Source organism: Lates calcarifer, linkage group LG15, assembly GCF_001640805.2.
Source record: "Lates calcarifer isolate ASB-BC8 linkage group LG15, TLL_Latcal_v3, whole genome shotgun sequence".
NCBI classification, from domain to species: Eukaryota; Metazoa; Chordata; class Actinopteri; family Centropomidae; genus Lates; species Lates calcarifer.
In genome coordinates, this window is record NC_066847.1 from 4,477,917 (window position 1) to 4,503,093 (window position 25,177).

The 25,177-nt window shown below is 39.4% G+C and overlaps 2 protein-coding genes across 3 annotated transcripts; one reads left to right on the plus strand and one right to left on the minus strand.

The window, feature by feature from the left end:
- Positions 1–8,175: 8,175 nt before the first annotated feature.
- On the minus strand, positions 8,176–17,086 carry rab5ab (RAB5A, member RAS oncogene family, b). 2 transcript variants are annotated; one of them, XM_018700012.2, is made up of 6 exons: positions 16,918–17,086; positions 15,111–15,337; positions 13,797–13,948; positions 12,090–12,212; positions 11,751–11,844; positions 8,176–10,147 (listed from the first exon to the last, which is right to left on the minus strand). In XM_018700012.2, exons 2-6 carry the CDS (start codon positions 15,274–15,276, stop codon positions 10,032–10,034), a joined length of 651 nt encoding a protein of 216 aa, XP_018555528.1. In that variant the 5' UTR covers positions 15,277–15,337; positions 16,918–17,086; the 3' UTR covers positions 8,176–10,031. The 2 variants fall into 2 exon arrangements, with proteins under 2 accessions (XP_018555528.1, XP_018555529.1); XM_018700013.2 differs by lacking the exon at positions 16,918–17,086 and adding an exon at positions 16,642–16,798.
- A 168-nt stretch (positions 17,087–17,254) lies between these two features.
- efhb (EF-hand domain family, member B) lies at positions 17,255–24,336 on the plus strand. Its single transcript, XM_018700009.2, has 13 exons — positions 17,255–17,713; positions 17,871–17,930; positions 18,306–18,449; positions 18,853–19,030; positions 19,130–19,240; positions 19,374–19,503; positions 19,617–19,697; positions 19,799–19,860; positions 19,995–20,149; positions 20,608–20,815; positions 21,038–21,265; positions 21,736–21,917; positions 23,023–24,336. Exons 1-13 carry the CDS (start codon positions 17,645–17,647, stop codon positions 23,167–23,169), a joined length of 1,755 nt encoding a protein of 584 aa, XP_018555525.1. The 5' UTR covers positions 17,255–17,644; the 3' UTR covers positions 23,170–24,336.
- The last annotated feature ends 841 nt before the right edge of the window (positions 24,337–25,177 follow it).

Consider the following 25,177-nt stretch of genomic DNA (forward strand, 5'->3'; position numbering starts at 1 on the left):
ATCTGACCTTTAGAAAATTGTCATTCTGAGATGGGATGAGTCAAAGTTGCTGACAGGCTCTTTGTAAATAGATGTCAAAAAATAACACAACAACGTGTTTAAAACCTGGAGTATATTAATCTCAGGCTATAGTCAAATTAAAACTATTACATCCAAGTGGTTATATACACACTGAGGAATTAATGAGTAAGGTGTAGGAAAGAAATAAGTATTGAAAACACAACAACTGCAGCAAATTTAGGGAATCATTTCACATTACACAATCTGTGTTAATAAGAATGAGTTAAAATCAAACTTGTTTCATAGGTTTTAGTCCTTGAAAGTTTTCTGCCAATGCAGTGTGAAGACAGATTAAATGTTTTCTGTGTTAAAGGTAACAGCAGCAGTAATTATTAACAGTGAAATATCCATCACTTCGTGGACGTCAGTCGGTGTACAGTATCAAGTCCTGCAGAGGTTGTTTGTTGACCTCCCATTAGCATGCAGCACAGACTGACCTAACCTCTCTCTAATCTCCTTGCCCAGATGATGGGCACATCAATTATTGAGCCATTAATTATTGGCTCAAACAGATGTCAGTCAAGTGAGACGAACACTTTGACCCTGGCGAATAACACAGAGCTATAAACACACAGCGAGTGTGTGTCTGACCATCCGGCCATGAGCACTCATGTATGAACACATTTGAGAGGTGCTATAAATTTCAAGGACGGGGAACTAGTAAAAGGAGAGCTTCCATGACAATGCCTAGCTCATATATCAGCCTGTACCATGGTATAAATACTCGCACTGCTCCATTTCACCTCAAGGAATCAAATAAGCATCCCAGCAGAAGACATTAACGCATTTAATTTGGGCCATATGAAGGTAAAGTATCTGTAAAAGAGCTGGAGATACTGGATGGTACGACGCACGGTGGTGCGGCTGAAGATCACAATCTCTTAATATAACCTTCCTGGAGCTCAGCTTAGAGGGTGATTTTATCTTCTGCTCTGGGTTATTGAGCTTATTCAGTCAGTTCAGTTGGTAGAGAGCTGCACTAAAGCTCTGAGAGTTCAGGCTTTTATTCCCTCTGGGGCCACCAACAGTGACAATGTATGTTCATTTATCATACTTGTGGTTCTTTGGATAAAAACATCCATTAAACAGGACATGTTATGTGATGTAAATGTACCGAATTAATGGATTTTACAGGCACTGACTGCAGGTGATTGTTTCATTGTACTCGTCACAAGACAGGGATCAAATGTGTTTCCCAAAATGTCAAACTATTCCTTTAAGTATGTTTATGGATATTTAGAATAGTAAATGGACTGCATCTATAAAGTGCTTTTTTATCGACCACTCAAAGCACTTTGCAGGTCACATTCACCCGTTCACACAGCACTCATGGTGCACCATCAGGGGCGATTTGGAGTTCAGCATCTTGCCCAAGGATACATCCAGGGGCCAGGGATCCAATCACTGCATACCCCTCTTTACCTCCTGAGCCACTGCCACCTCAGGAGAGGACTTTAATTTATGAGAGTGGTCAAAATATTTCTTAAACTTAGCTTTCTCAGGCACCTGGTCATCAGACAAGACAATGTAGACCTAGCTAGAGATGACAACATATACTGTATGTCAATGATTTTGAACAAATCTAAGTTGACAGTTTTAGGTGCCCCACTTAACCACAACAGAAATCTTTCAGTGGATTTTTGCTGCATGTCCACCTCTCTCCCTATGTGTCCCGTCTGTCAATAATAAATACCTGAAAAGCATTTGGAAAATTTATTCACTCACCCTAACCCTTTGACTTTCCTCACCGATAGATAGCACACATCAGACTTGACTGGACTCTTAAGTACAACATCAAAGCTTTGTTATGAAAATGCATGTTTCTGTATGGAAATATATAATACAGTCATGCAGTCAAGGTGTGAGACACTGAAGAGCTCCAGTGGATTAGATAAGCATCAGCCACCCCGGCGATAAACCACAGGAGCTTATGAGCCGAGGCTGCTGTGGTTTGTCACCGTGGTAACTGTTTCCTCTGCCCCTTCTTTAGCCTGCAGGTCGTACGTGGATGAAATTTCTCACAGCCTGTAGCTCAGGAGTCAAAAGTTTGCAGAGGTGTTCCCCCCACCGCCTGGTCATCACTGGAACACTGCACATCATAACATCACAAGGAACATAACGGAAATATTTTCAGCCTGCAGAGTTATCACTGTAATGAGGCTGTCACTGTGGTGACGTCCCGGGGTTACCAGTGACAGCCAGGACAGGTGACGCATGCCACCGGCTATGGAGATCACAGCGGGCAACAGGCGTGACTTTCTCAAGGTCTAACCTTGTGTTTTTCCTTGACATATCAAATGCAGGCAGGCAAACAGCACTTTGTTGTTTCCTGTATGCTTTTGCATTTCTGTTTACTGACAGGTGAAGGGGTAAAAGGGTGTTGTTGTCTTTCTTTAATTACTATTAATTTCCATAATATGTTCATATTTTGGTTTTTATATTCTCTGTGAAGATTGGTATGAAGAAAATACTGATTCAGACTAAAATATGTTGAAAAAAGAAAGTGTTCACATTTCTGAACACTTAGTTTTTCCTTGGAAAAAGGTCTCTGGTGCCCTGGAAGTTGTAATTCATATTCAACAGCTTTGTGTTTGGAAGAAGTGATATCTGATAAGGGCAGTGTAAACACACCACAGCAATAATCACCCAGAACCAAACTTGTTGCAAAACCAAATGAAAACACGTCATATTACTGCCCATGTAAACATGGTCAGTGACTAATCTGATGACTGATTGTTCTTGGACAAGATACCAAGTGGACTCGTTTCTTTACATAATTGTTGTGTGTTGTGTTTTGCTTCATGAATGCAGTCGGTACATGGAGAGACTTGTGCATTCAGATCCTCTTTATTGCTGGTACCACTTTGCAAATGATCTCAATTCTCTGACTTATTTACTTACAATTAAATACATTTTGTTTCATTTGTAAACAATATCACAGCAGCTTCAAGCAAGATGGTTATTAAATAGACAGTCAACAGTCTAATGCTGTATTATCCTTTCTGTAATTCACCTCAGCTCAACATCTGACATTTTATGCAGTTGTGATGAAGCTGCTGTGTTATGAAGAGCAGATATCAATCCAGCAGGTCAACATCTTTAAGTGCAAATGCATCAATTTTGTGAGGGGTGAGTGAGTGATATAATTTTCCAGGCCAATTTTACAAAACAGATCAACCTTTTTATTTTTTTTCTTTAAAGCTGGCTGGGATGATGGGAGTATTACATAGGTACAGTGCACTGCTGCCCTCTCATGGCAACCAGAGGGAAATGCAGTTAGTAGTATGAACTATAACGGAGTGGAGTATATATGGTTCAGAGAGCAATTGGGAAATTCATTTTCACTATATTTTAGGAGCCCATGAGTGGAGGCTGTCACATAAAGTTACCCATACAGTGTGTCAAGTGTCTTAATTAATCAGTTGACCGAGGTGTGTCCACAATCCTATGGTAGAACTAATTAGGCCTACATAACAGGCTATTGACACAGCTGATAGTTTGCCTTGTTGTAATAGGAAAGGCACAGACGTTACAAATACCATCAACAATGTCTCTGTTCCATTCACGTGTCCCATTAAACCATGACAGTGTGACAGTGAGTCAGCAGGCAAAACAAGAGAGACTGGAGAGAAGGAATGTGATGTTCCTACTGTGACATGTCAGAGTATCTCCCATGAATGAGGCCTATTAGAGCCTGCGAGGAGTTTAAAAACACATCAGAGTAAGTAAAAGTTACCTGAACAGTTGTGCACTGAGCACATTTTATGGTCCTCTTGGCCATGCAAGAACTCTTGAAAATATGCTTAAAAGCACCTGTCACAGTTGACACCAAATTTACAGGACATTTCTGACTAAATGCCAAAATACCAGCTTGATTTGGACTTTTCCTTTTGCCACATAACATAATTTTGCAGTGTTTATGACTGGTGATCTAGAAATTGGCTTCTTCTGAAGAGTTTCTTCCTTTGACATTTCTGGACATGAACAAGTGTCTCAAGTGTAAACTGGAGCTGATCCATTGACAATAAACAAGGATCTGTTACTACTATATTTATTATAGCAGTGATGATTTATCTGTTTAAGTGTTAAATGCAGTTCTGCCTCTTGTTGCTTAATACTAGATTTCCATTTAGAAGGCTCAATGCCAAAATGCTTCAAATCCACTTGAAAACAGTTTTGACACCCTCTAATATATTGTTGAAGGAAAAGTGAATTTTATTCTCAGTTCTGGTCCATTTTTCAAAAAGGAGTATTTTCCACTTCCACCTCAGGAACACTGCCAAAGAGTGTGAGGGTCCAGATTTGGAAGTGAAACAATCACCATCAGTCCTCGCTCTGACAGACAGCACTGAATACTAATACCATCAGTTTCAGCCACAGTGAGTTCAGTCTGAGTCATGAAATCCTTTAATATGTCATAACTTCACTGCAGTTTCCAGTTTACACAGGAAAACTTTAATACACCTTGTTTACAGGCTTACAACCAAAATGTCAAAACACCAACAAAACATTTTGGTTATACTTTATTCTCCTCTTTGGCAGCTGCAGACAGTCACATCCTGCAAAGTTAAAAAAATATATATTTTGTTTCCAGGGAAACAAACAACTGAATTCAGTTAAAAGGACTATGATATCTTCAGACAAGCAGAGATGGACTCTACCATTGTTGCTTTATGCGTCATATGGCCTGGTGCAGACTCTGAGAGGTGGATAAGACATTTACCCATCCAAAGCCAATCTATCTATCCCTATGAGATGTTATAGCAGTAAACTTTGATGGAAAGAACTTCAGTATTCTTCAAACAAAGTGTGTGTCCAAAACGAACAACACATCAAACAAACAAACAAACATAGATCTTGCAGCAACTGGCTGGGTGTGCAGAACTGAGAGGGTAAGCAGGGTTTAAACCCTCTCCGGCTCTCTTTTTTCATTATTAATGCAATTACTTCTGTGACATTTCGTGTCTACACTGAGTTCACGGAGTGAACACGTTTGAAGAGAGACTACGGAACAGTAAATGATTATTCCCCTAACGTGCTGCTCACAGTTTGTGAGATTAAAGCTTCATTAAATGATTTGGCCACTTTGGGGCAATGAAAACCAGCTGTAAAGAGAAATTGTGATGTTAGCAAACACTTAACATCCAGCAGATACAGAGCAACATAAGCGTTCATTTGGAGATGTGATTCAGCCACCTGGTGAGTCTAAGGCCAATATTCACTCTTCTTTTTTACTTTGTTTTACTCTCCACCAGCTCCTGAGGGAAATATCTGGCTCGATCAGCTGTTCAATAAGTAGCATGCATTGGACACAGTCCATTTTCTTTGGTGAAATAAAAACAAAAATAACAATGGTGGGCTGAAAGATGCTATGAGGGGAAATGCAGAATCAGGTGATGACTCATTTCAGTGACACATGTGAAAATTGTTGATATAAAAATACTACTTATAGGCTTAGGAACTCAAAATGGATGAAAGGCATGGAAGATGTAACGATTCAAAGATGAAACTCACTATTTATTATGTATGATTGGTTCTGGACCAGCTCTTCAAACCTCTTTCAAAGTGAGAGCACAGAGACCATGATAGCTCAACCACAGTGGGAGAAGTCCATCCACAGGATGGATCACAGCTTTTCACTGGGCAGAAAGTAAATTTCCAGTCTGTTTGAGCGGTTGCGCAGCACCTGATTGACAGTGGGAAAGATCAGGGGTTAAAATCTCCCAGTGGAAAGATTGTAATCTCAAACTGTGGTCGGTATTCATTTTACGTTTGAACTTTTCATCAAAGGGTTGTGATTTAACTTTCTGGACAACGTAGATGGGCAGCTCTCCCAGCACAGCAGCAGGCGACACAGTTACTCATAGGGTCTAACATTTGTTTGAAGCTTTTCTGGCAGGCTTTATCTGTGATGAGAGCAAAATGCCATCCGACTTATGCAAAAAAAAAAAAAAAGAAAGTTGCCTTGTGTCGCCATTGTGGTTTGTGGTGGTTCTCAACACGAATAAGGGCACATTGTGGTAAAGCAGAGTAACACATAGCCTGTGACATGTAGAAAAATCTCTTTCAGTTTGAATCTTTACAGTTACCTCAGCTTTGAGCAAATTATTACTACAATTTAGGCGACAAACATAAAACAACTAACAACTAAAACATATGTCATGGAATTTTATGCAGAAGCGATTGAAAAAAATGAATATTGAATATATAATACAGACAGTTTTAGTTTTAGGTCTCACCACAGGGTCCATTTAGTAGCCGTTCTGTGTGGATTTTGATCATATCACATGATCAGCAACTTCACCAGCAGATTCATCAGTTTGCCCAGTTACGACAACTGGGCTGGAACCGGATTCAACTTTTTCTCTGCACACGTTCACTCTCCTGATGGAGATGTGATATGATCAAAAGCTTCAGAGGTTTTGTTTTTATTTTTTCAGGTCACGATTTATGGTGCCATATCAGTTCTATGGAGGTAAATGAAAATCTCTTTAAAAACTTAAATGTGAGGAGTTTTCATCTGGCCTCACGTCTACTGAAATAGCCTCTGTGACAACTTTTGACAGTGGGCTGTTAAGATGATCAGATCAATTATTTTGCGTTCCTATTTCAGTCTTTAAATATAATGTTTAAATGCTGTGAGCACTAAAAACAAAATCTGATGCAAAATCTCCAAATCTCCATGACTAGATACCGCTAGAGAGAGAGAGAGAAAATGTTTTGTAATTTTCATGAAACGGCCCTTCAGATATACACAGCAGAGTCCAGGGACATCATCAAGTCTACAAGAGGTCTCGACGACTTAGAGATCACGAGTTTAATTGGTTATTGATCCCCGTGTGGTGCACCCTTACACCTCCTCTGTCTATCTATCACCTCTTGCTTCCAGCGGTGTGTGTGTGGGTGGTGCTGGATGTACAAGGCTGTTAATGAGGTTGTAAGGACTGTAATTGACGGGACCAGGAGGTCATTTCTGCACAGGGATTTGAGTCTCGGCCAAACATGTGATCACATAGGTCTGGAGTTCAGAGGACTCATCTAGAGAGGGCTTTGAGGGTGTGTGAAGTGTCTGGATGGAACAGAGCCAAGAGCTGAGAGAAGAGGCAAAAGATGGAAATAAGTGGGAAACATGGGACCTGGAACTGAGAACAGAGCTCAAGCAAGAGAGTGGAAAATTTGGTTAAAAGCAAGGTTGCAACTGGCGGTTATTTTTGTTATCGATTAACTGACAAAGATATAATCTACACTTTAAGATCAGTTTAGTTAATTCTGACAAAAGAGAAAAGAGGAAAAAGATACAGTGGGGGAGTGAAGAGTTTGAAAGACGTGGGTATTTGGCAGATGAAGGGAAAACAAAACAGCGTTATCAAGTCACATAATGCAAATTGTAAGATCCAGTATTTTTTATTATACTATAGTGTGGAAGTCAGAATATCTCAGCCTCAGTTGATTTGACTTTGACCACTCTGATCTAACAGTACTTTTCTAAAATAATGAAAAACGCAAATCACAATTTCAAATTGTCTTCAAACGGCTTGTTTTGTGCACTGAAGAGTTAAAAGTCAATATAAAAAGCGTAAGTGTATGAAATTACTGCATTTAAAAATCTGGAATTCAGAAGATAAGGCATAAAATGTCGCAATGAAATTTGGAACACTCCTTCCATGTTCCTGAGCTTTTCATCTAGCACTCTCTCAAAATATTTGCTAAACTAATAACATTTCCATCAGCCAAGGCTGTACTTTAGTCTTATATTAGTGCTGGTTAGCAAATGTCAGCAAATATTAGTCTGCTTATATGCTATATTAAGATGTTGACCAGGGTAAACGTAACATGCCAGTATTGTCAGCGAACTTATTGCCACGCTGTGTACAGTCTCTAAGAGATGCTAACATGGCTGTAGTCTCCGTCTTGTTGGATGATAAATGACTTTGTGAAGCTCTGGTTAGCAGCTGAAACCAACTGCTGCATTCAGAGAGAAGAACCATCTCAGTTGTGTTGACAGGTCAAAGGTTGTCAGATTCAGCGAGCATCATGAAATTTGGTTTCGTTAAAAGCAGAATCTTGTGTGAAATTCTTTCTGAACTTCACTGACATATTTAGATCAAAAAGGCGTGCAAGAGACCTCTTTATTGAATTTATTAAGTTGTATTCAGACACTCAAAACTGATCAGCCCATCACTAGTAATGCTGTTTTTACATCATTAAAATTCATTGAGCTGTAAGAGAGACCACCAGTTAGGTTAATTATGCTACCTGTTTATAGCCATAGGTTAGCAAGTCCAATACAGTCTGTCATATAAAATCGAAGGGCAGTCATCATTAATTAAAACATGATCAACACTGTGCAATGCAATAAAAGTTCCTTTCAAACATGACCATGGACCATTTCAGGAGAAAAGTAACAAGACACCACATAGGGATTTTGTTAATAACACTACATATACCTAAAAAGACCACCACTGCTTAACATTTGACCAGTTTGTGACAAGGTCTAGAATGAAAATGAAAAAAAAGAAAGAAAGAAAAAAAAAAAAGCAGACCTCTATTGAACTGTACAATTGTTCGGAATCTCTAGGTAAATTTCCTGGTGAGCTCATAAGCTCTGCAAGCTGTACTAAAGGAGGAAGAAGACAACATTGCAACATTGCACCCTATAACAACATTAGAGTATATTTTTTTCCACAGACTTGTGACAATGGGTAGTAGTCCAATTTTCTGTTTGTGTGCTGTCTGAACTCTATTCTAATAACCAGCCCCCCTCTCCCCCTCTTTGACTCCTCACCCAAACCGATGCAGGTTGGCTACTGGCCTGAACAGAAACAGAGAGGATTCACAAAAAATAACCAAGTGTGACAAAGCACTAGTTGTGTGTTTGAGTCTTTGCAAGATGACTCACAAAGCAGGATGTTCAATAGTCTTCAGCTTTCCTGTTGATTCTCTGTTTCATGTGATCGGTGTCACTGACATGGGACTTCTGCAATGGACTAGATGATGCTGCAGCATGAAAGCAGCAAAGCTAAATTTAAATATCCTGTCATACCGGTTTCAGGTTTGGACTCCTGATGTTCCCGCACTTTTCCAAATCTCTGTGTTTTCCATAGCATGAAGACTTTGTTGTTCAATATGATGTGACAGGCCCATATCGTTCTGCAGATGAGAAGTCACCTTTTTTTTTTTTTTTTGCTTTTACTGACATGTATCAAGGCTGTTTTTCTTCTATACCCATCTGTATTTCCAACTTTTTCAAAAAACTGAAGAATTCTAGGATTATTTTCCACACTTTTCCATCAGGAGCCTTGGATGAAGATGTCCTCTCAAGTAACAGATGTGAGGAGGGAGGGGCTCTCAGTTTGCACGACAGTCCTTCCCTGGCACTGTCTCAACACATCGATGCCTCACAACAAACAGTCTGAGAAGCCGGGCGTCTCAAGATGGGAGCAATTTGGTTTTCTTCTGATTGTGAGTAAAACTTAACCCGCACACACAAGAGTATTACAGGCAACATAATTCGCATCCAGTCGACCCTGTGAAGTGACAAATGAGGCTACACCTTCTCATCAGCAAATCACCCTTAGAAACTCACACTCGACACAATCACACGTTCACAGGTTTCTCACTCGCTCAGCTTTCCTAAACAGGGGTTAGTCTTCCAACTTAATAAGAAACAAAAATGTGTGTGTTTTAGGCGTTGTAGTGATACATGCATCCATTATACTGATATACACTTCTTAAAAAAAGTTAAAAAAAAAAAAAAGAACATCAACAAAAAAAAGGTATTAGAAATGCAGCTATACAGAGTCTTTTAGCTAATCCAGGGGAGTGAGGCTGAGGGTCAGGTCTGACGTCAGAGAGCCAAGGAGCCCGATGTCCAGATGTTGTTCAGTTGAGAGAGGGGGGGTGTGTGGGGAGGGGGGCAGAGTGGGCGGGGATGTGTGTGTGTGGGGGGAGGATGAGCAGGAAGAGCTGGGTTAGTTACTGCAGCAGGGACGGCTGGTGGGCTGAGCCGTCTCTGTCAGGTCCACACCCCGGTTCCGCCCGCTACTGGCTCCGGCAGCTTGAGGCTCGTTCTTGGGAAGCTTCTTTGCTGCAATGACAGAGCAACAAGGTCAGTAAAGCCAGGTAAACGACCTTACCTGTGAGGACACCATCATTTATTTTAGAGCAAGCTTAACATTATTACACTACTTGATCCTGGTCCCAGTTTGTATCAGTCATAACAACAGAAGTTTTTTTCCTTTTTCCAGAGAAATTCTAGTATTTTTTTCTCCTCCAGTAACTAACAAAAATAATACAGGTGCAACAAAGCTAGCAGGAGAGTAGGGCTGCAATCAACAACTGTTTTCGTTACCAATTAGTCAGATGATTATTTTCTTGATTAACTGATAAATCATTTTGTTACTATAATGTAAGAAAATTGAGAAAGTTATTATTCAACCAACAATCCAAAATATTCAATTTACTATCATATAAGAAAAAAGCGTCACTCTTCACATTTGAGGAAATTTTTTTGCTTTAAAAACAATTAAATGAGAATCAAAATAGTTGCTAGTTGATTTTTTTGTTGATTGACTGATTAATTAGTTGCAGCTGTGCAGGACATTGATGCAGCTGTCAATCAAGCTCAGCCTGCACAGGTTCATACAGTCTTGAGAATGGATCTAATCAGACGTTATGAGTGGAAAACACCTGTGTGGTTGGACTAGAGGTGTGTTAGACCTAAAGAACCATCAGCAATACATGTACTGTAAAAGATGATTTACAGTTTATACAGTAAAATACATTTAACCAGCACTCTCTGGTGGACGTTCAGTGTACTGGCCACACTGGTTATACCTCACTACATTTTAAATTGTGAGCTGACTGGTCTTATTTAAGAAGAATGTAAGAAATCTGCTTGATTCTTTTATGGTAAAAAAAATCTGTTTGTGTGCTCTTATATAATGAAAATGTAGCGACAGCTTACAATGCTGCATTCTAGTTCAGTGGCTGCATCTCTCAAACCAGACCGTGTCCTTCAGAGGACCTGAGGACCCAGCTGAGCCTCTGCCTCCCCCCTAACACTGCATGTAGACCGGAACAGTCAAAATGTGCCTTTATTTCTAAAACTATCATCAAGAGCTTGGCCTAAACAGCCAACCAAGCAGCAATTCCAGTAACTATGGACTGGAGAAAACAGCCTGAATACACCGGTAAAACTGACTGCTTTGTAATGTATTATGGGATACTGAAGGGTGAACCAGATGTGTCCTCCACAATGATATTAGAAGAAGATAAAGCATATCATACTTTATCATACCATGCACACGTTGTGATGATGGAAGACAGGTATTAACATTGACTTTGAGGCAGGAAACATAAAGGGTATCTGGAAATTGTAGTTTTGGTCACTGATCTCATAAAGTCACATCTTTTAATCTATTTTGCAGAAACTACATGATGAATCACCTTTGAACTACCTGCATTAAGTTCTGCCATGTTCACGAGAGATGACCTGTACAACCAGTGTTTTCACTGTTGTCTAAGGGCACTTCAGCACTGCACATAAGACAGAACATCACCCGGACTGTCCACGGCTGAATGTGTCAGGGTTCTAGTCACCAGGGCTAATGACTAGTCCTGCTTAGTAAGACCACAAGCACATTATATTTTTTAAAACTCGTCACAAGTATTACAGCAGAGACACTTACCAATGGCCATGAAAATCTCATTCACGTTCATAGAGGTCTTTGCTGATGTTTCCATGAAAAGCAAGCTGTTATCATCTGCATATGACTGTGCATCCTATTTAAGCAAGAAACAAACATCAGGAAACCATTAGTTTGTATGGAAGAAAAACTAAGTAGTCCACAGGATGGTGGGGCAATCACACAGGTGTGTGTTCTTCTGTCAAAATGTGTCATAAATAATAATCAGTCTCTGAAAATTTAATGTTAGCTCCAACAGACACCAACACAACTTCCAGTAATGATTTTCCTGCTTCTGTTTACATCCTCCTGTTGATTAAAAAGGATTTGAGGAAGACAAACCTGGAAGTCCAGTGCTCTCTTGTTTGCGAGATCGGCCTTGTTCCCAGCCAGGGCTATTACAATGTTTGGACTGGCTTGTCTCTGAAGCTCTTTAACCCAGTTCTTCGCCCGTACAAATGACTCCTGGCAAACAAAACATGGAGGGGTTGTGGGGTGACTCAGTTAGTCAAAATAACAATAAGTTCCATGTGACAGAGAGATGAGGACAACGGGAGCTTTCCTATGACATGTGCACCGGCCTTTGCTAATCTTTTGATCGAAGACCAGAATAAAGTCTCATTAAAATTCTGCTTTTAATGACATATGAAACAAACAAAAATGTCCCAGTAAGAGCAGCATGTTACAATATGGGAGGCACGGTTGTGTTATAGAGCCATGCAGAAGCCATGCAGCACACACAAGAAACAATGTCAAAAATGTAAAAAATGTGAAGAACATGACTGTTTCTTTGAGCTCTGAGGAGAAAGGATTGTCTTTGTCTCAGACCTTTCACCTACTGTTGAGTAGAAGTGTCAGAAGGTACTTCATACTAGAGGTCTTCACAGGTCCACTTACTTCTAAGGAATCTAGACTAGACCCGATACCTAGGTTGAACCGGGTCCAAATACTATTTAGTCTAATTGGGTCAGGCTGTTTTTATTTTACTGCTGAGGGTTTTGGGTCTGTGTGTCATCATGTCCAATACCTGAGTGGACCTGAATGTTGTTGTATCAGGTGTGTTTTGAGAAAGTGACAACTTCAAACTTCACAGTTCACCAGAGCTTGAGTGAACTGAAGCTGAACTTATTTTGGGAAAAATCTGACGCATTCTAGATTTATGCCATTAAATTACAGCTTTTTGGAATTTGATATACAGATACTAAATAAGTCAGGTTGTCTGTTGCAACATCTGTCGCCCAGTTGGCTTCAGAATGTGTTACTGGTGGTGAGGGACTTTCAGTTATTTATACAAATTTATCTTTGAAGGATATAAACAAATTGTTCTACTTTCTATGACTTAAACATTAGTTTTTAGGGCAATGGTATTACATAGCTGCTATTCTCTACTGCTGATTTAATTAACAGTGTGTAGTGTCTTTCTATTAGGGTCTGTTCAGGTCAACTGTATTTTGGATCTAGTCTAATTCTCCTTGCGTCTATTTGGGTTGTGTCTGGCTTTGCCTGGGTCTCCCTTAGATCCAGTCTCTCTTATTTGAAACTTAATTTATGCACGTCAGGTTAGGGTTCAAAAATCCTTCATCTACTCACATCACCCTAATTACCACTTTGCAAATCATATATTAAAAAAAAAAAAACTTAAGTTGTGTATACCTAATTTTAAAACTATTTACAGATGTAAGCAACATTTTTAGAACTAAAAGAAAGAGAAAAGTGGACACTTGCTGTTTCAAGCTCAAAGTCAAATACATCTTTTGTAAACAAAAATCTATCAGCACACACTGTATGAGTGTCCCTATGTGTAACCTTTTTGGAGTCAAGTGACTGATGTATATATGTCCGGGAAACACTGTGTTGCTGAGTGATGACTCATCTCTTAATTTGTCGAGATACCAAAATAAGGTTCTGTTTTTGGCTTGACTGAGAAAAATTTAAGATGGAAAGCCCATTATCTTCTCATCGCTGACAACAATGTTGCTTCCACTACGGTTGGTGAAAGCAGCACAGGTAACAACAAACACATGACAGGAAACCTGGCTCCTGACTCACCTCATTTGTTATATCATAGACCACGATGGCCGCCTGGGCACCTCTGTAGTACATGGGAGCCAGACTGTGGTAGCGCTCCTGACCAGCTGTGTCCCAGATTTCAAACTTGACTGTTGTGTCGTCCAAACATACTGTCTGAGTCAGGAAGGCAGCTGCGGGGGCACAAAGCATAGGAGCCAATGACAAATGAGCCTGTAGCAACTGAGCTACACAAAATGTGTTCCTGTGAAATAATAATTTAAGACCAATGCTGGAGACACACAGGGGGATTATCTGTTTGACTTAGTCTACATTTGGAAGACATAGTAATATTAAACACATTTTACACAGAACATACAAAATCTGGATGGGGGCTGAAGCATTAGGAGGGGTGGAATTCACCTTTTTTTACTCAGGGAAGTTTCAGTAACAGCAATGCTTCTCTCTCTTTTGTTTTAAGAAACTTTATCCACATTCACTCACTGCCCTGTACAACTCCAAACCAGACCTACCCTGCTTGTCTGGGGGTCAAACCAGCAACCTTCAAGTCACAAACCATCGCTGTCCACTGACTGCATCTCTCTGTTATGGATTTATCCAGACTTTCTTTTTGTGTGTTTTTTTTAAACTAATTCTTCAGTGCGCTTAAATCCATGTCACTAAATTATCCATATAAACACATATTGATTCATATTAGAGAAATAACCTGAGTCATAACATCAAATGTACCAATGCCTGGTTTGTGCCTTATCATCAAGTGTGTATTTACTTTCTGTGCTGCCTGAGATTTTAAAAATGCACAGGTGTTTTCATTTGGCCTGAGGTGAGTGTGGGCATAACGATGCAATGGAGTGGATGGAATTTAATTCAATCATGCTATTTCCAGCCAGCAGTGCATTTTCCACTGTCTAATAAGTGTAAAATTATGTAAATGGTAACAGACTGCTTTAACCTCACGTACTCCACTGGACATACCAGGAACTAGGAGTGGATGTCTGGGAATTCACCCAATTATTCCTACTGTTCTCTTTTCTGTTCCTCAAATTTCTCTATCTTCAGTTGTAAACTGATAAGTCATCTCTTCATTTCCCTTTTTCCCTTTTTTTTCCCCCTTTTTTACCTCTAATTTCCAGTACTGTACTATTTCCTGTAGTCTGAAATCACAAACTCTGGTTTAATTGTCACTTTTTAAATCTATTTACTCTTCAGGAAATACAACTCTTGTGACAGCTATTTGTCAACAATGCAAATTATCTTGTGTGATCATTCCACTTGTGTGTGAACCGTGTGTGCAAGTCTGCAGGTGTGTTCACAAAATGATATGACGATACATACCTCCGATTGTGCTCTCTTGGAATTCGTGAAACTGTCCCTTGACAAAACGAAGTACAAGACTTGACTTCCCAACTGCTGACTCTCCTAAAAGCACAAGTTTGAACTGACAAATCTTGTTGCCTGCGTTTGGCCCATTGGGTCGTGTAGCTCCGCCTCTACTTGCCATGTCACACTGTCCGTTCTCTTCCTCTGGACACTGACGTACTGTGAAAAACCTCAGAAAATACCTGAGCAGGAGAGAGAGCAGAAAGTGTCACTGTCACATAAAGAAAATCTAAATGATTCAAAAATGAGATAATTTTGCTTAAAACTGAAATTTACAAATCTGCTGTTTATTAGAAAATTAAACATATATTTTGACATTTTATTGTCACAAGCTATGAGGCATGAGCTGCTCACACGGACAGTGATAATGATGTTCTTAAATTATTTAGCTGTAGCTTTTGGTTGCATTAAGTAACTGGAACACAGCTTTCTATCTTGTGACTAAGTAAGTTATATATTTCCCTGAAACATAATGGCCACAGCTAAGCATAAAATCTGTACAAGCAAACTCTATTTCTGATAAAATGAGACTGATAATTCACAGTGGAGGGAAATTTACTGTAATTCACTATAGACAAACAAGTTAACAGAGGTTTCATATTACCAGCCACACTTTTTTTTGTCGCCAAACAATAGCTGTTTGCTTTCTATAATAACTAGCTGAGCAAATAAGTAGAACAGGTAAGGCAAAAACATACTAGACTATGGCAGAGAGTCATTTTCCCACCTAACAGTAACCACAACATTCTGACTATTGAAGAGCTGAACTTCTGCCTCCAAAGTTGCCAAAGTTTCTCACCTGTGTCATTATAAGTTAAACTTCTAAAAATGTGACGTGAAACAGGCCAAATAGTGTAACTGTGAAAATCTGCAACAGCAACCCCCTTGGCAACTCCTGCTCTGCTTGTAGCTTTAAGTTATGTGAGGCAGACTGTTACAAAGGGGATTAGTATGACACGGGTCTGGGCACATATGTGGGAAAATGTTTCAAGGTTAAGTTAGAGACAGTTTTCTACGCACGGGTCTGTAGACTGAGGGAGAATAACAACATCAACCATATTGCACAGTTAACAGCAGATTATCTCTGTAACTTCGATATTTCTCAGTATCACCAACCACGTAAACATAGACTATCAGTCCAGAAATAATTGCTGACAGCTTCGTCGAAATCGCGTTACGACACACAGTTAACCACAAATAACCTGTTTGTTGTTGCTGACTGGCTCGAATTAGCAGAGTAACGACTGCTAGCGTTAGCAACAGCTAGCCCAAAACCAATCTCTGTCTGTAATGGAGCATAATCTACCCTGTGTGTCGTTAGTTTCAATCTAGATAGCATCTGACACACGAAGCTCACACACGCCACTCAGAACTGACATTTATATGACGTTTGAGAATCCCAAAACACAGATGATGCAGGTTTGGGTGTGTACAGCTAATGACAGCTAGCTCACGTTAGCTGCATGACGTTAAATCAGTGACCTACCTGATCAATCAGTGGACTAAACAGAGTCGCCGATGATCGTTACATTTAACATTAACTGGCTGATGATCTAAACATGATGACTCATTCGGATTCATCAGTCGAACAACGTTAGGTTACTATGCTAACTAGCTTGGCCCTTCCAGTATCGGCTAGCTAACGTTAGCTAGCCAGATAATAGACACTGGGCTGGCTAACGTTGTTTAGCAGTAGCCGCATCGGGAGGAGCCCTCCGGATAGCCATTAGCCAGCTAGCTAACGCTAATATTAGCTACTCACCTGCCAAAAAGAGGAAGCTAGTTAATGTAAATGTTGTCTCCAGGACAATATTTGTGGCACTTCAGTGTCTGTTCACAGTGTGTCCAGTACCCAGCCAGCAACTGTAACATTAGATTTCATAAGGCTCCGCGATGTCCCTCTCCCACTTCTTTCAACTTCCCTTTTCGCATCGTACGAAAGATGACTAGAATTGACAATCCGCCTACGTATCAGGGCGACGGACCAATCATATGTTAGCATTTATTCCTAATTTACTGGTATGTGCCTTTCCAAATAACTACATGACACAACCATGAAAAATGTATAGACACACACCAGGATATAGGCCGAAATTGTTAACGTAAAGACTCTTTGGTTAAAAAACCTGTATACCTAAATAAAAAGAAAATACCACAACAATTATTGGTCATATTCGCAATTTACAATGAATTCAAAGAGTTTACTGACACACCCCTTAGGTTAGATAATTTAATAATAATATTCACCTGAAAAGTATTTTAAAAATACCCTGTCTTCGTATTTTGAATTGAGCCAGTGACTGCAGTTGCGTGGCAACGGAACTCAAACAGGTGCACAACTCAACGTCTTCTAACTGACCAGAGGGAACGTATTTAGTGCAACGCTAGCTAGAAAGTTTTTTTTTTTTTTTTTTTTAATTTTACCAAGGAGAAAGGACAAAGACTATATAAAGGTGGTTGCTTCTGTTGCTTCTATATGTGAATTAACGATGAATATGACTGGCGGAAATACCACTTACACGTTGAAATATATAGATAGAAGTCCAAACATACCGACGGTAAGTAAACTTTAAAATAATGTTAGCTAGCTAACGTTTTTGCTAGCGTACTGCTAACGTATTAACTGTGTCTGGGACGTTTTATCCAAATAAACCTTTGTCTTGGCGGATACTTTACATTAGAAACTATAACTTCTCGTTTTTCTTTGCACACCAGGCCGGAAAACTAATACCTTTGGGAGACAGGGCGAAGACCTGCTTACAAGAACGGGAAAAGGTAAGTCCAGTGGTGGAGGGAGTAGTCACACGGATAAGTAAAAGTAGCAATACTACAGTGTAGAAATACTCTGTTATAAGTAAAAGTCCTGCAGTCAGGTGAGAGTACTAAAAATAATTAAGTAATGAGTTCATTATGCGGAGTGGCCATTTCAGAATGATAAATATATCATTAGGTTATAAATGTTGCTGCATTAATGTGCAGTGTTGTACTAGAACTGTATTCAAATACAACACTAACTGTACTTAGTTACTTTCCCCCATTATCTCTACATGCTTTGGCATAACTTAAATTATGAATATAATTTCAAGTGACAGACGGATTTGTAAATGTTCACTTTCTCCAATGAGCCATATTAGCATTTTTACCTTTCAGCCCTCCACCCCGCCGGTGATAAGAAAATTCCGCAACAACGTCCAACCAGAACCAGGAGCCATCAGAGTGCACCCAGGCAAGGCAAATGATCCAGATATTGCCAGCACTCTTGTTCATGGCGTCAGCACCAAATCATCCCTCACTGTGAGTACCTCACAGGCACACATGCCTCCTTAGGGGTTAATGGGACAATAAGGAGAGTTTTTACTATCTCAATTTTCAGATCAGTGCCAAACACCACTGTGCAGGTAATGTGATGTATAACTCTCCAAACTTCTGTCTTACCTAAGCTCAAGACCAAAAGCTATTAACCTACTGGCACTAAGACGCTTCTGATTAATTACTTTGTACCTCATACATGTCATTGTTGGTATACTGGATCAATTTCAGAAAAAAACTGTATTTATTTCACCATGTAGCACATGCAAAGACTGCAATTTTTTCTGACTAAAGCTGACTTTGCATACACAGTTTTAGGCATACACATTTTAATGATGCACAATCAGAATATGGATATAAGTTCCTCATTTTTATGTGATCCCAACAGGGCAGAAGTTTGCTAAATCCTCCTCAAATGACCTTGTTCCAGAAGAAGTTAGAAGAGCTCAGTGAAGCAGTGTACACTTCCAGTCATAAAGCACCTCTGGGCAGATCACGTGATCAGCATATTGGACTTCCCACGTGGTATAATGACGAAATTATGTTTGGTGTTAAAACAGCTAAAGGTATGTGCAACATCAAATAAGGTAATTGCTGATCAATTTAACAAAAATGAAATGAGGATCCTCCTCTCTTTTTAATGTCTCACATTCCTTGTTGTCCAGGGTTAGATGTATGGGAGATCATTAACTCTTTAAAAACAGCTGAGGAGGTGGAGAGGGAAGCCCAGGAGGGACATGAGGCTTATGTTCGCAGCCACAATGCCTATTTTGTTGGTAAGAGGAATGGAAAAATTATACATGAGGCCTTTACTGTTACTACCAACTTTGTATTTGTTGAATTCTGTTGATTGTTTTGAAATGTGATATCTGCTTTTCACCACAATAAAATCATCATACTCTACCTCAGGTGAGAGGATTGATAGGAAATATGACTGGAGTCACTACAGTAAGGACAGCAGGTTTGGGATCCTCACACCTCACTTTAATGATGGCCGTAATCTTCGCAAAACCCTCCACTGGCTCGGGGAGTCACAGAAGTAAGTACTGATATAACCTGGGCACAAGTGTTTCGTTTTTATTTTCTATAACACTATGTATCTATGTAAAATAAAGTTGTACGTGATCCGGCACTCATGTTATTATGTCATAGGTTTTACAATCCAAAGGCTGTGTGGAAGAGATCTGGGAACAGGGAAAAGATTGAGCCAAAAACTGACAAAGCGATCAAGATGTAAGTTTATGTCATACATCTTCTGATCAACCCTGTGACCTCTGACTATACTTTGCTGTGCAGTGTTTAACTTAAACCTCTGATTAAACCCATTGTTTCAGAAGTCCTTTGAATATTCCACCAGATCACACCTTTGGATTGCTCTTGCCACCAAATGAATATGGTAAAGTTTATATGAAAAATGTATTTCCTGGGTTATATATTGGAATATATGAGAAATGGGGTGAAAACAATATACATTCTGGGGTTTTTTATTTTTGTTCAAGACTGTAAACAACTTGCCTGCTTCTTGTACAGGTGTTGGAGATATAATCCACTCCACAAAGCCAGGGGAGTATGTGAGAGGTCGAGACCGACAGCGCAGCCTGGTGAACGCAGTGCGACACCACCTCAAGAGGGTCAATTTCCACAACTTCCCCTCCCTGCTGCAGGCATTCAGACATTATGACAAGGTACAACCGGAATCACAGCAGGCAGGGTGACACTTCCACACACTGCTGTTGACCTGCAATTTCAGTCCGCTGACTATTTAACTCATCACATTTAAAGTAACCTGAAAAAATACAGTGACACTTTGTTTAGTGTGCTAAGCATGATTTTGTGCAAACACATATTTTTCATTAAAGAATAGTCAAAGAAAGCAAACCATTGCCCTTTTCACAGTGAACATTTTTACTTGTCATAGCAGGAAAAGCACAGGTGCAACTTGTAACATTAATAAACACTGCTTTCTATTTTGTTCCCTGGCAACCATTATTGATTACACCTGTGCTTAAACAAGTCAGGATATCTGCTGTGAGAAAGGCCAGTTGCAAGGTTTGACATAAAGCCTGTGATGTGACCGTGGTGTTAAGACATGTAATAAAGTAACAGTGCTACTATAATTTATTCTTTTCATATATATCACCAGAAAGGAAAGGGAATGATTGACAAGGCAGACCTTCAGGCAGTGTGCAGTCAGTTCCAGCTAGATGTTAGCGGGCCAGTCCTTGATGACCTGATGGATTACTGTGACACAGACAAGGACGGACTGATAAACTTTGTGGAGTTTGCTAACTTCCTCAATTGGAAGGACAAGATGCCCATCAACGCTCGGGATCAAGGCATCATAACAAATGGTCAGTGAAATGCATTGGCATGTTTTTTTTGCATAATGCTCCAAGAGAATCTTTTTATTTAACCTCAGGTACTGGATTAGAACTGCACGACAGTGAAAGTAACATCATAATCTAGCAATAAAAGACTCAGTAGACTAAGCCTGTTTTTTTTTTGTGCATCACAGATGATGCAGAGGCTACCTGTGGGCTCATTTTTAGGAACAGATTTTATGTCTCTTGCAGAGCGTCAGACCAGCTCGGCTCCAGCTAACACAGAGAGGAAGCCTTTGACAGAATCAGAACAGCTTCCTGCCTCCCAGGCCTTGATTAAACCTGAGGACCTGGAGCCTATAGAGCCAGGCAGCTCAAAGAAGACTCTCAGGACCCTGAGGCGACCCAGGGCAGTCCCAGACCACTTCATCACCTCCTCCTCCTTCATCGGGGCCATCAGTGATGCTTCGCTCACATCGAGTAAGTCAGCAATAGTCATTTGCTGCAGTGTGTTGTACACGTATCCACACACAATGCTACATGTGTCTACTGTAGACGAGAAAATAATAGACCGACAAAATGACTGTAGTTTCACCACTTGACATTTTTCTTGTCTTTTAAAGCCGAACAAGTGGGACCAGTGGGTGAAAACATGATTGCAGTCAGAATGCACAGTGCAGAGTAGTACAGTGTATATCAAGGATTAAAAAAGCAGCGATAGCAGCAATATGCAGACCATCATCATTGTGACAAAATTGAAATCACCATTGTGGAATCAATGAAATAAGTGAACTTATTACAACCATCCATTCTTTATATATAACTTGTAAACTGAAAAATACACATATTTGAGGACATAATTTGTTTTTGACTGATAAGCAACAGTTTTACAGTTATTTTATACATTTAATTTAAAAATCCTGACTCAACATCTGGTGTCTCTTATGTAGACAGTCGCTGCTACGGCATCCCGTCTGTGCGCTCCGACCTTCCAGCTCCACGCATCAAAAGAGTCAGTGACACCACAAACTATGGTGATACATCCACAGCTGCAGATCTCCTGCATCCATCAGTTCACGCCCTCCGGGGTGTTCACGAGGAACACTTGTTCTGTCCTCGCACTAAGACTGAGGTACGCACTTTGCACCAAATCAGTGGTATAGCCATGGGTATAGTGTACCTAAATCAAAAAATAAGAATGACTGAGTTAATATAGGGAAGGCAGTGTGACACTGTATACCTTCGCTACCCTTGGCTTAGCTATTCTATCAGATATTCTTTTATATTATATGTCATTGGAAAAACAACCATGAAATTAAGATTAAACCTTTATTAGTGACCACCACAGATGTTAGTGTAGTGTAGACCTTTTTTCCTGTAACAGCAGGAAAGCACAGGTGTTTTCTAACAACGTTAATGATGACTTTGTTCTACTTAGGTGTCTCAGTAAGTCATGTCAGTGAGGGAGCATGCACAATGCCAGCACCCTGGATCTGTTGTACAAAATGAATGCAGCTGTCTTTAATGCTTTTACTTACCCCTGTGTTTGACAAATCAACCAAATCTTGAACGTCACACTTGTTGGCCTGGCTTCACACAAACAAACAACCACTCTGTGTTCTATTCCAGTGCAGGCATTTCTGTCTAAAGCAACTTAAAATACATGTATTCAGCCTCCGTTATGTAACAGTTTTAACTGTCAATATCTCTCTCTCAGACATTAGAGGGTTATAATCTTTCCACTTACATTTTCATTTTAATGTATGAGATAAATGCACTGTTGGGAACTTCAGCAGTAGACAGTCTTTTGTTTTTTTTCTCTATTACATATTCAGTAAGTCTCTGAACTCTTAAGTCTTCAATGGAATTTCAACTCATGCTGTGAAGCTGTTTTATTAATAATTTAAGCTAAATGCTTGTGTCAAATATGGTTTGAGCCTTTGTTTTGTTAAATTGGATGTTCCCTGTAGTATCAGTACTCCCTTTCTCTTTTCTTCAATTTGTTTGTCATCTGTTGTTTGAATCATCATTTACCTCTAAGGAGTTTAATCATCACCAGCCTGTTTTTATATTCGTTCAGTTCTTTTTCCACATTGGTCATTATAGGTATCCTGCTGCTGCAGGTTGCTTCTGTGCAGTGAGGTCCAAAATACAGTAAAAGGGATAAATGTCACAGCTATTATATGACAGTGTAATAGGTTTTTTGTTGCTGACATTGTTCATCATCTTCTTCACAGATTGCAGAGATCTTCAGGAACGTGGGTGTGAATATTTCTGAGGAAACCTTTGAAGAGGCCTGGAAGCTGGCGTCCATAAAGCAACCGGACGGGGAGGTTTGTGTTGAGGTTTTCCGTACTGTACTTAAGGAAATAAAAGCAATGTAGTCCTGAAGATGTTTTTTACTGGAACGGTGTTTCCCCATCACAAAACTTGGAAAATGTTTTAGTTTAATGGGAGTGCATTTTTGACATAATGAAGAAGATTGGGCTTCTGCAGCCCAAAACATGTAGGAGGAAATATTCATCTAAAGGTCAAGGTAGTTGTGTTGTCAAACTTTTCACTTGACAACTTTAAGTAAAAATTTCAATTATCTAAGTAACCACATTGTCGCGTAGTGTAGAGAGCGTAGAGAAACAAAAAAGGCATTTTTAATGCAAGTCATAATCGTTCTGCATTTTCTGTCTTTACAATTGGGACACTTATTCTGAAGCATCTGGAGCAATATGACAATTCTTTATTATTATAGGGTTGCTTATATGAATGTAGGTGGCAGCCACTGGAGATCTGAATGAATAAAGTCAGTATTCAGTTTGAGCTTTGCTCTGTTGGAAGTGATGCATTCTTACATTAATCTCTATGAACTCCAGGCAAACAAAATGTTCTATTTTAATCTTTTTTGACAGTGGGTTTTGTTTGAATTGGCTGGTGAACTAACTAAATGCTAAGAACTATGTCTTGTGCAGGCGATCAGCTCAATTTATTATAATATAAAATATAATATATAACTCAAAGGTAAATCCCACATGCTATTAATCTGTTCAACTTTCCCACTGTTACTTTAGCATGATTCTGGTTATGAATTCGTTGAAACAATAAATACAGCACAGCAGCTCTCCATAGAACATCTTTTAAAAATGAAACATCTTTTAATGGCTAACATCAGACTAATGTGTTTTGTCATATAAACCTTTATCTGAGCTTCCTCTTGACCCATTTTTTGGGTTATGTGCTTTTGGAGTGCTGCCTTTCCTGTTATTTCATGAATTCGCTGGAAGCCACTTAGTTTCTGGCAGAGCACCCATTCAAAAGAAGGTTATGTGAAGAGACATACTGCACCTGTTACGCATTTTTAATATTTGGACTTATATCTTACACCATCAGGTTGGTTGTATATGATGATATGCTGGAGAACTGAGCTACATTTTGAAGCTCTGCCTTCATCATTGGGAATGGCAACAAACAACTTCAATGTAGTTTTACTTGCACTGTTTATAGCAGCCAACATTGTACCACAGAGCACGTTTTACACCAATAAATAAACTTTGACTTAACTGTTCTCAAAGAGGGCAATGGGTGGGGTTTACCTCTTTAGATACACAATGTGACTATCATGACTATTTACTGTGACACGTTCATGTTTGACTCGGCTCTTGATCTTGATGTGTCAAATTTTTGTGCCTTATCTCTGTTAGGACTTACAGTTGTCTTTCCTCTTGCCTGAATATTGAGTCCAGTTTCCTGTCAGTATAACATAGAACAGTACAAATACCAGAAAATCTTCTTCACTGAATTTTTTTTTTTTTCAAAAGCTGAGGTATAAATTATAGTTTAAAATATTTTCTGTATATTGAAATGCATAGTGTCTTTACATTATTATTATTTTTTTGTCTTGATTCCATTTTCCTGCACCCCAAACAAAGTAAGGCATTAAGAAGCTCTCAACCATCATTAGTATTCATCAGTCATAATATTAGTTGCACCACAAATTCACTAGAAATAAACATGTCAGTAAACAAAAGAAGTTTTTTCCCCATTACATGTCTGTTTATAGAGAATCAATTTCACTATTAAAAAATGAAAAATATAATTTAATGCATAGAAACAGCTAATTTGTCGTGTCAACATTTCAGCGTCTTTTTGTTCAAAGCAACATGCCATCTTTTGTTGGTACACCTAAGCTGCTGTGAAACAGTGTTAAATCTTTAATTGATTGCTTTGGACTTAATGACAACAGCCAGCGAGACTGTTGCCGTGCTTGTAAAAGATTTGAGTAAATATAGAGAGGTACACACTCCGTACCTTATCGTTTGTTCTGTCAGAATATTAGATTTGATTTCCAAGCATATTTATCTTGTAATTCTATTAATCAACCTTAAAATGAGTCTGACAGAG